Source organism: Penaeus monodon, chromosome 2, assembly GCF_015228065.2.
Source record: "Penaeus monodon isolate SGIC_2016 chromosome 2, NSTDA_Pmon_1, whole genome shotgun sequence".
Taxonomy (NCBI): Eukaryota; Metazoa; Arthropoda; class Malacostraca; order Decapoda; family Penaeidae; genus Penaeus; species Penaeus monodon.
The window spans coordinates 17,700,743-17,712,583 of NC_051387.1; the positions used below are offsets into that span (position 1 = coordinate 17,700,743).

Here is an 11,841-nt window from a genome sequence, read left to right on the forward strand (position 1 = left end):
AGATAGAATAGACCGACAGATAAATAGATAGATAGATAGATAGATAGATTCATTTGCAAAGGGAATAGAAAGATTGATAGATATCTAGGTTCATGGGTCGATGAAACACACAGGTAGATAGATAGATGGATAGCTTTATAAACTGATTAATTAAATAGATAGACAGGTAGACATAGGTATAGGCAGTCAGGAGTGTTTACGAAATGGAGCCGCAATTTTTCGTCGGCTAGAAAAAAACAGGAAAGAAGGAGAAGAAGAAGAAGAAGAAGAAGAGGAAGAATAAGAATAAGAATAAGAATAAGAAGAGGAAGAAGAAGAAGAAGAAAAGAAGAAGAAGAAGAAGAAGAAGAAGAAGAAGAAGAAGAAGAAGAAGAAGAGGAGGAGGAGGAGGAGGAAGAAGAAGAAGAAGAAGAAGAAGAAGGAGAAGAAGAAGACGAGGAAGATGCAAGGACAAGGACAAAGACAAATGCGAAGACGAAGACAAAGATAAAGATAAAGATAAAGAACAAAAGAAGTAGGTAAAAGAGGGGGGGGTAAGGGGGAGGAGGGCGTGACTGCACCCCACCACAGGAAACCTTTCTGAACCACGACCACGACTCGCCCGAAGCACACCGAGAGGGCTTAGACGACCACCACGACCACCACGACCGCCACGACCGCCGCGTCGCATATCCCTTCGGCGGGGAATTATCGCCTCCTGTCTGATCCTCTTAGGGCAGTCGGGCTCCCGGGGGTCAGAGCCATCTAGCGGCAGGTCATCTCGACTCATTTGCATTTTCTTTTTTCTTCTTTTTCTCGCTTTCTTTTTTACACCTGCCGAAGCTCAGGTGAAGCAGCTGCGGTAAGGAGGACGGAGGCAGTGAGATGACGGGATGATTGGCGTTTAGTTCAGGCTTTTGTGTGTGTGTGTGTGTGTGTGTGTGTGTGTGTGTGTGTGTGTGTGTTTGTGTGTGTTTGGTTGGGAGGAGGAGCGTGTTTGCTGTGTGTGGTTTGTGTGTAGGTGGATGTGGGCTGAAAGTGTTGTTATGTGACTGCTAGGAAGAGTTCATGTTTCGCTGTCTCAGTCTCTCTGTATCTCCCTCTCTCTCTCTCTCTCTCTCTCTCTCTCTCTCTCTCTCTCTTCTCTCTCTCTCTCTCTCTCTCTCTCTCTCTCTCTCTCTCTCTCTCTCCCCTCCTTCCCTCCCAATCCCTTTCTCTCTCTCTCTTCCCCTTCATCCCCTCCCTCCTTCCACGCCGTAAACATGACAAACCAATCCCGAAATCGCGCCGGCTGCGTTCAACATTCCGCCGCGAGAAGTAGCAACCCGGAGGCCGAAACCGCCACGCTACCTTTGGCGGCCGCGTTCATTTACGACACCCATTCATTACGCTTCTCTCTCCTAAACCGCTCATCGTTAGCGCTAGTTAATCCTAAGCTTCCATTCCCTCTTTGCTGCTTTTCCTCGCAGGTGTTTCCTCCCTTATAAGCTCTCCGTAAAGCTTATTAACGTCTATTGTGAATGCTCTTTGCTAACCTCACCCCGCGTTCGGTTGTGTGCTGCGGTTCCTGCGGGCGGTGAAGGGCGACGGGAGGCAAGGCTAGGGTGCTTATCGAAGAGGAAGAAGGGAGGAGGGTGATGGAAGAGTGAGGTAGGGAGATGAAGGGATAATAAGGAAGGGATGTTAAAGAACTGTGAAGGGATAGAGGAAGATATTGGTTTACAAATGGTTGGGAAAGTTGTGGTGAATGTGGATAGATGACTATGAATGCAGAGATGGATTGGAATAATATAAAATATAAAATATATATATATATATATAATAATATATATGAGAAGAGATAGAAGATTACAATAAGAGATGAGAGATGATAGAAGGAGAGAGAGAGAGAGAGAGAGAGAGAGAGAGACAGACAGACAGAGAGAGACAAAAAGAGGGAGAGATGGAGAGAAAGAGAGAGAATGATATGCTCATAAAAAAGATTGAATCAATAATTGCCGCCTCTGTTACTAGCGATAATGATAAATGATACATGTAATGTTGCCTATAATAATGGCATTGAACATTATTAGCAGTGATTATCACCACGATAATAGCAATGATAATTATATTAAAGAAAATGATAATGTTAATAATGGTTAGTGGCACTGACGATAGATATAATAATCATAATGAAATATAACAACAATGACGATGTTAACGGAAATCATTACAAGTAAATCTAATGATACCAAACAACAACAACAAAAACTCACTAATATCAACATCAGCAACTCTAATCTCAAGGCACCCCCCCCCCCCCTCAGCCCGCGAGTGCCAGGCCCGGTGGCGCGTCTTGAGGGACAAATTTGTGCGTGAGATGAGGAAGAACATGAACCCGAAGAAGGCAGGATCGAGCGCCCTGCAGGTGTACCAAGGCAGCTGGCCGCTCATGTCGCAGCTCATGTTCCTCACCTCGCATGTCAAGCACCGTCCATACAGGTACGTTTGAAGGGGGATTTATATGCATATATGTATATATGTATATACACACACACACACACACACACACACACACACACACACACACACACAACACACACACATACAATATACAAATACATACACAATACACAATAATAACATACACACAACAATACACACGCACAACACACACGCAACCCCCACACACACACAAAAATATTTACATATATATATATCATATTATATATATATATATATATATATATATATATATATATATATATATATATAAAAGTATGTGTGTATTTGTATATACATATATTACTATATAAAATATTATATATATATATATATATATATTATATATATATATATATATATATATATATATATATATATATATATATATACACACACAGACACACACACACACACACACACACACACCACACACACACCACACACACACACACACACACACACACACAATATATATATATATATATTATATATATATATATACACAGATATATGTATATGTATATGTGTGTATGTGTGTGTGTATACATACGTACATACAGACTCACACACACACACACACACACACACACACACACACACACACACACACACACACACACACACACACACACACACACACACACACACACACATATATATATATATATAATATATATATTATATATATATATATATATATATATATATATATATATATTCTTCTTTTAACGGTAGGTTCATGTCTGAGCCGCCGTGGTCACAGCATGATACTTCATTGTAGTTTTCATGTTGTGATGCTCTTGGAGTGAGTACGTGGTAGGGTCCCCAGTTCCTTTCCACGGAGAGTGTCGGTGTTACCTTTTTAGGTAATCATTCTCTCTATTTTATCCGGGCTTGGGACCAGCACTGACTTTGGGCTGGCTTGGCCACCAGTGAAATAGATAGCTAGATGGACAGACAGACAGACAAACAGACAGACAGACAGAGGGATAGGTAGATAGACAGATATATAGATAGACAGATAGAGAGAATAAGAGTGAGAGAGAGACAGAGAGAAGGAGAAAAAGAAGACGGAGAGAGAGAGAAGGAAAAAGAGAAGAGACAGGAGAGAGAGTGAGAGAGAGAGAGAGGAGGAGAGAAGGAGAGAGAGAGAAGGGAGAGAGAGAGAGCGAAGAGAGAGAGGGGGGGAGAGGAGAGAGAGAGAGAGAGGGGAGAGAAGGGGAGAAGAGAGAAGAGAGAGAAGGAAAGAGAGAGGAGAGGAAGGAAAGAGAGGAGAGCCCCCCGCCGCGAGAAGTAGCAACCCGGAGGACGAGAAACCGCCACGCTACTTTGGCGGCCGCGTTCATTTACGACACCCATCATTACGCTTCTCTCTCCTAAACCGCTCATCGTTAGCGCTAGTTAATCCTAAGCTTCCATCCCTCTTTGCTGCTTTCCCGCGCAGGTGTTTCCTCCCTTATAAGCTCTCCGTAAAGCTTATTAACGTTAGGTGAATGCTCTTGCTAACCTCACCCGCGTTCGGTTGTGGCCTGCGGGTCCTGCGTGGCGGTGAAGGGCGACGGAGGCAAGGCAGGGTGCTATCGAAGAGGAAGAAGGGTAGGAGGGGATGGAATAAGAGTGAGTTAGGGAGATGAAGGGATAATAAGGAAGGGATGTTAAAGGAACTGTGAAGGGATAGAGGAAGATATTGTTTACAAAATGGTGGGAAAGTTGTGATTGACTGTGGGTGAATGTGGATTAGATGACCTTATGAATGCAGAGATGGAGGAATAACTATATAGGAAAATATATAATATATATAGAAAGAGAGGAGAGAGAGAGAGAGGATTCCGAGAGAGAGCATCGAGAGATGATAGAAGGAGAGACAGAGAGAGAGAGAGAGGAGATGAGTGCTTGAAGAGAGAGAGAGAGAGAGAGAGACAGACAGACAGAGAGAGACAAAAAAGTGAGAGATGGAGAGAAAGAAGAGAGCATGATACGCTCATAAAAAAGATTGAATCAATAAATTGCCGCCTATGTTCTAGCGATAATGATACATGATACAGTAATGTTGCCTAAAGAATGGCATTGAACATATTAGCAGTGATTATCACCACGATAATAGCAATGATAATTTAATTTAAAGAAAATGAAATGTTAATCAATGGTTAGTGGCACTGAGATAGAATATAATATCATAATGAATATAACAACAATGCGATTTACGGAAATCATTACAAGTAAATCCTTAATGATACCCAAACAACAACAACAAAAACTCACTAATATCAAATCAGCAAACTTAATCTCAAGGCACCCCCCACCCCCCTTCAGCCGCGAGTGCCAGGCCGGTGGCGCGTCTGAGCGACAAGTTTGTGCGTGAGATGAGGAAAGAACATGAACACGAAGAAGGCAGGGATCGAGCGGCCCCTGCAGGTGTCCAAGGCAGCTGGCAGCCTGCAGTCGAAGCTCATGTCCTCAATCGCATGTCAAGCACCGTCCATTCATACAAGGACGTTTGAAGGGGGATTATAGCATATATGTATAGTTGTTATACACACACACACACACACACCACACACACACCACACACACAAATCACACCCACACCACAAACACACACCACACACCTCACACACACACACACAAACACAAAACCAACACACAAAACACACACAAATCTATATATATATATATATATATAGATATTATACTATATATATATATATATATATATATAGATGCAACATATATACACATATATTTACATATATATAATATGTATATATAATATAAGCAGAGTATATATATATATATATATATATAATATAAATTATATATAAAAGCATGTGGTATGTGTGTATAATATATATGATATATACATACAATATTAACATATATATGATTATAGTATTATATATCTATATATATATATATTATTATATATATATTATAATTTACCTAATATATACACACCCACAGACACACACACACAACAACACACACAACACACACACACTACACACCACACACACACAACACACCACACACACAACACACACACCACACAAAATATATAATTATATATATTATAATATATAATACACAGTATATGTATATGTTATAGTGTGTATGGTGTGTGTATACATACGTACATACAGATCCACACACACACACACACACACACATCACACACACACACACACACACACACACACACACACAAACACCACAACACACACACACACCACACATATAATAATATATATAGTATACATATATATATATAGTAATAATTATTATATATATTCTTATTTAACGGTGGTTCATTGTCTGAGCCCGCCCGTGGTCACACATGATTATTCATGTAGAGAGTTCATGTGTGATGCTCTTGGACTTGAGGCAGTACGTAGGTAGGCGTCCCCAGTTCTTTCCACGGAGAGTGTCGGTGTTACCTTTTCTAGGTAACATTCCTATATTTTTTATCGGGCTTGGGACAGCACTCGGACTTTGGTGGGCTTGGCACCAGTTGAAAAGATAGCTAGATGGACAGACAGACAGACAAACAGACCGAAAGACAGAGGGATAGTGTAGATAGACAGATATTTATAGATAGACAGATAGAGGAGAATAAGAGTGAGAGAGAGACAGAGCAGAAGTGAGAAAGAGGACGTAGAGGAGAAAACAGAGAAGGAAAAAGAGAGGACAGGAGAGAGAGGAGAGAGAGAGATGAGAGCGAGAGAGAGAGAGATGAGTTGAGAGAAGAGAGGAGACGGAGAAGAGGAGAGGACGAATTTGAGAGAGTGAGAGGAGAAGGAGAGAGAGAGAGAGAAAAGAGAGAAAAGCGAGAAGAGAGAGAGAGAGAGAGAGAGAGAGAGACGGAGACAGAGAAAGGAAAGAGAGAGAGACGGGAGAGAGAGAGTAGAGAGAGATATAGAAGAGAGAGACGAGAGAGGAAGAGAGAGGAACGAGCAAGGAGAAAGAGAGAGAGGAGCGAGACGGAGAGAGTAGAGAAGAAAAAGAAATAGAGAGGAGAGAGGAGAGAGAGAGACCGGGAGAGAACGAGAGAGAGATGAGACGGAGAAGAGAGAGAGATCGCGAATCGAGAGAGATGAAGAGACGGAGAGCAAAGGAGAGAGAGAGAGAGAGGAGAGCGAGAGAGAGAAATAGATAAATAGATGGACAGACAGACAGACAAACAGACAAACAGACAGATAGATAGGTAGATAGACATGAATATCATAGATAGTAAATAGAATAAGAGTGAGAGAGAGACAGAGAGAAGGAGGAAAGAGACGGAGAGAGGAGAGAGAACGAAAAAAGAGGAGAGGACAGAGAGAGAGAAGAGAGCGATGAGGAGCGACAGAGAGAGGGGGAGAAGAAGAGAGGAGAGAGAGGAGAGAGAGGAGAAGAGAGAGAGGAGAGAGAGAGAGAGAGATGAGGAGAGAAGAGAGCGAAGGAGAGAGAGAGAGAGTGAGAGAGTGAGAGAGAGAGAGAGAGAGAGAGAGAGAGAGATGAGAGAGAGAGAGAGAGAAGATGAGAGACAGACGGGAGAGAGGAGAGCAGCGACGACGAGAATGAGGGAAGGAGAGAGAGAGAGAGAGAGAGAGACAGAGAGAGAAACAGACTATCAGACAGATAGATAGGTAGATAGACAGATATATATATATATAGATAGAGAGAATGAGAGTGAGAGAGAGACAGAGAGAAGGAGGGCAAGAGCGGAGAGGACCGGAGAGGAGAGAGAGAGATGGAGAATGAGGAGAGAGAGTGAGGACGAGAAGAGGAGAGAGATGACCCGGAGAGAGAGAGATGAGAAGGAAGAAGGAGGAGACGAGACGAGAGAGAGCGAGACGAGAGAGAAGAGAGAAGAGCGAGGACGATGCGAGAGAGAGAGGAGAGCGAGAGAGAGAAAGATAGAGGGGGAGAGCGCGTGAGAGAGAGAGAGGGGGGAGAAGGGGAGAAGGAGAAAGAGAAAACGATGAGAGGAAGATCAGAGTTGAGAGAGAGGGAGATGAGAGATGAGAGAGAGAGAAGAGGAGAGAGACGAGAGCGTGAGAGCGAGAGAGAGAAGAGAATGAGAGAGACGGAGGAGAGAGAGAAGAGGCATTGAGATGAGACGAGACGAGAGAGAGAGAGAGAGAGAAAAAAGATAAAAGCTGGACAGACCAGACAGACAAAACAGGACAAACACGACAGATAGATAGGTAGATAGACAGATCATAGATAGATAGAGAAAAGAGGTGAGAGGGAGAGAGACAGAGAGAAGGAGAAAAGGAGACGGAGAGAGAGATGAGAGGAAAAAGAGAGAGACAGAGAGAAGGAGAAAGAGACGGAGAGAGAAAGAGAGAGAAGAGAGAGAGAGAGAGAGAGGATAGAGGAGAGAAGAGGAGCGGAGACTCGAGGAGAGAAGAGATGAGGAGAGGGAGAGAGAGAGAGAGGAGAGAGAGAGAGAGATAGCGAGATAGAGAGCGAGAGAGAGAGAGAGAGAGAGAGAGAGAGGAGAGAGAAGAGAGAAACAGACTATCAGACAGATAGATAGGTAGATAGACAGATATATATATATAGATAGAGAGAATGAGAGTGAGAGAGAGACAGAGAGAAGGAGGAAGAGAGAGAGACGGAGAGAGAGAGAGAGAAGGAAAAGAGAGAGACAGGAGAGAGAGACAGGAGAGAGAGAGTGAGAGAGAGAAATAAGAGAAAGAGAGGAGAGAGAAGGAAAGAGAGAGAGAAGAGAGAGAGAGATGAGCGAGAGAGAAGAGAGAGACGGAGAGAGAAGGAAAAAGAAAGAGAGAGGAGAGAGAGAGAAGAGAGAGAGAGGGGGGGGGGAGAGGAGAGAGAGAGAGGAGGAGGGGGAGAGCGAGAGAAGGGGAGAACGAGAAGGAGAGAGAGAAGAGAGAGAGCGAGAGAGAGAGGAGGAAGGAGGAAAGAGAGAGAGACGGAGAGAGAGAGAGAATGAAAAAGAAAGAGAGAGGAGAGAGAGAAAGAGAGAGAGAGGAGAAGAGAGAGAGGAGAAGACGAGAGGAGGAGATGAGAGCGAGAGAGAAAGAGAGAAGGAAAAAGAAGCAGAGAGGAGAGAGAGACGAGAGAGAGAGAGAGAGAGAGAGAGAAGAGAGGAGAGAGAGAGAAATAGATAAATAGATGGACAGACAGACAGACAAACAGACAAACAGACAGATAGATAGGTAGATAGACAGATATAGATAGATAAAGAGAATAAGGTGAGAGAGAGACAGAGAGAAGGAGAAAGAGACGGAGAGAGAGAGAGAGGGAGAGAAAGTTGTCGAGAGAGGAGAAGGAGAGAGAGAGAGAGAGGAAGAGAGAGAAGAGCGAGGGGTGATTTGAGAGAGAGAGAGGAGAGAGACGAGGAGATTAGTAGAGATGAGAGAGAGAGAGAGATGAGAGAGGAGAGGAGAGAGGAGAGAGAGAGAGAGTGAGAGAGAGAGAGAGAGAGAGAGAGAGAGAAAACAGACTCTATAGACAGATAGTAGGGAGATAAGACAGATATATATTAAAAACTAAAAGGGGGGGATTTTAGTAGGGGGGGAAAAGGGGGGGTGAAAAATGAGAGTGAGAGAGAGACAGAGAGAAGGAGGAAGAGAGAGAGACGGAGAGAGAGAGAGAGAAGGAAAAGAGAGAGACAGGAGAGAGAGACAGGAGAGAGAGACAGATGAGAGAGAAGGAGAGAGAGAGACGAGAGAGAGAGAGAGAGAGAGAGAGAGAGAGGGACGAGAGAGAGAGAGAGGACAGAGAAGAGAGAGAGAGACGAGAGAGAGAGACGCAGAGAGAGATGAGGAGGGGGGGGGGGAGGGGGGGGGCAGGGGAGAGAAGAGAGAGAGGACGAGAGAGAGAGGATGAGGAGAGAGAGAGAGAGAGAGATGAGAGAGAGAGAGAAGGAAAAAGAAAAAGGAGCGAGGAGAGAGAGAGAGAGAAGGAAAAGAAAGAGAGAGGAGAGAGAGAGGAACAGAGAGAGAGATGGACAGACAGACAGACAAACAGACAAACAGACAGATAGATAGGTAGATAGACAGATATATAGATAGATAGAGAGAATAAGAGTGAGAGAGAGACAGAGAGAAGGAGAAAGAGACGGAGAGAGAGAGAGAAGGAAAAAGAAAGAGAGGGAGAGAGAGAGAGAGAGAGAGAGAAGAGGGAGAGAGAAGGAGAAAGAGAGAGAGACGGAGAGAGAAAGAGAGAGAGGAAAGAGAGAGAGGTGAGCAGAGAGAGAGAGAGCAGAGAAAGAGAAAGGAGACGAGAGAGAGAGAGAGAGAGAGAGAAAGATGGGAGAGAGACGAGAGAGATAGAGAGAGACCTGAGAGAGAGCAGAGAGAGAGGAGAATGAGAGAGAGAGAGAGAGACGGAGAGAGAGAGAGAAGAAGGGAAAAAAGAAAGAGACGAGCGAGAGGAGGATGAGAGAGAGAGAGAGAGGAGAGAGAGATGAGAGCGAGGAGAGAGAGGAGAGAGAGAGGAGAGAGAGAGAGAGAAGAGAGTGAGAGAGAGGGAGAGACGGAGAGAGAGAGAGAAGGAAAAAGAAAGAGAGAGGAGAGAGAGGGAGAGAGAGAGAGAGAGAGAGAGAGAGAAGAGGGGAGAGAGAGAGAGAGAGAAGAGAGAGATGAGAGAGAGAGAGGGACGGGGAGAGAGGGAGAGAGAGAGAGAGAGACGAAGGAATGTGGTAGAGAGAGAGAGAGAGAGAGTGAGAGAGAGAGAGGGAGAGTGAGAAAACATAAACAGGGAAATAGAAAGAGAGATAAAAAGAGGAGGAGAAAAAAATAAGAAAGAAAAGGAGAAAGAGAAAGAAGAAAAGAGAGTGTATTTATAGTTTTCATTCTACTCGAGGCGATAAATAAGCCCAGAAGAGAGAAAAAAATTGGTGCACAGAAAAAAGGAATGTCATGGGCCAAAAAAAGCAAAAAGCAAAAAAAAAAAAAAAAAAAAAAAAAAAAAAAAAAAAAAAAAAATCTTGCGGAGGTATTTTCGGATCGTGTCAAGCGAAGGGTCACAACTTATCACCCACTTACAAAAAAGAGGAAGATAGTTATTTTACTTTGTTTTGAATCCTCCTTAAACGAATATAAGATCACGTAGAAAGGAGAAGGTTTAATCATTGTTAGAATATCTCATATATTTTGCCATGTTAAGAGTGAATTGGTTATTGATGTTAGTTCTAATGATCATGATCGACGGAAGGTAATATAGATCTCCTGATTAGTACGATGATATGTTCTTATATGCTGATCAAGGAAACCAATATTATTGTCCTTTAATCCTTGTATTTATGGCCAGAATCGTCATGACATTTTACAAATCTTCCTCCCCCCTCTCCCCCTGTCCCCCTCTCCCCCCTCTCCCCCAGACCGGGCAAGCGCGACACGTTCTCGGACGCGGGCGGCACTGAGGACGAGGAGGAGGGCGAGGCCAGCGACGAGGACGAGGCCGACATGAAGCACCCTCCGGCCGCCTTCACCTACAACCTGACGCCGCCGCCGTGCCCCACGACGCCGCCCTCCTCCAAGCGCATGAAGCTCGGCTCCTGCGACGCGGACGCCCCCCGCCTCGCCGCCGTCAGCAGCCACGGCGCCCTGGACGGGGACCTCCTGCGGGTGCTGGCCACGCTGCAGGGGGCGCGCCACGACGACGAGCAGAACTCCGAGCGCCTCTTCTGCCTGAGCCTCGTGCCCGTCCTCAAGCGCCTCGAGCCTGAGAAGAGGAGCGTCGCCAAGCTGCAGATCCAGAAGGTGCTGCACAACCTCGAGTTCCCGCAGATCAAGTTCGAGATCTGAGGAGGAGGAGGAGGAGGAGGAGGAGGATAATGAGGAGGAGGAGGAGGAGGAGGAGGAGGGGGGGAGAGGAGGGGGAGAAAAAAGGGAGAATAGGATAATGAGAATGAGGAGAATGAGGACTAGGAGGAGGAGGAAGGGAAGAAGAGGGGGAGGGGGAGGGAGAGGGAGGAGGGGAGGAGGAGGAGGAGGAGGAGGAGGAGGAGGAGGAGGAGTAGGAGGGGGGGGAGGGAAGGGGAGGTATGGCTGGAGGAGGAGGGGGGAAGGGAAGGGGGGGATGGCTGGCTTGCGTCCGTGCGTAGTGCTTGTGTATTTATATTGGTTTATTTATTTGTTATCATTCGATTTGTTATCATTATCATCATCTTCATCATTATCATCGTCATCATGGCACTAAGTATGAAAGTGATATCAACAATGATAATAATATTGGTAATAATGATAATAATAATAATAATATTAATAATAATAATAATAATAATATTAATAATAATAATAATAATAATATTAATAATAATAATAATAATAATTATCATTATTATTATTGTTATTATTATTATTATTATTATTATTTTATCATCATCATCATATCATTATTATTGTTAATACTATTATTATTATT

General features: G+C 44.0%; 1 protein-coding gene across 1 annotated transcript in view; it reads left to right on the plus strand.

Moving 5' to 3' along the window:
• LOC119578140 overlaps window positions 1-11,222 on the plus strand; it is a 19,844-nt gene extending 8,622 nt beyond the window's left edge. The window contains exons 2-3 of the mRNA XM_037925879.1: window positions 2,286-2,460; window positions 10,796-11,222. Coding sequence (XP_037781807.1) covers window positions 2,286-2,460; window positions 10,796-11,222 — 602 coding nt within the window. The remainder of the gene's footprint in view (window positions 1-2,285; window positions 2,461-10,795) is intronic.
• The last annotated feature ends 619 nt before the right edge of the window (window positions 11,223-11,841 follow it).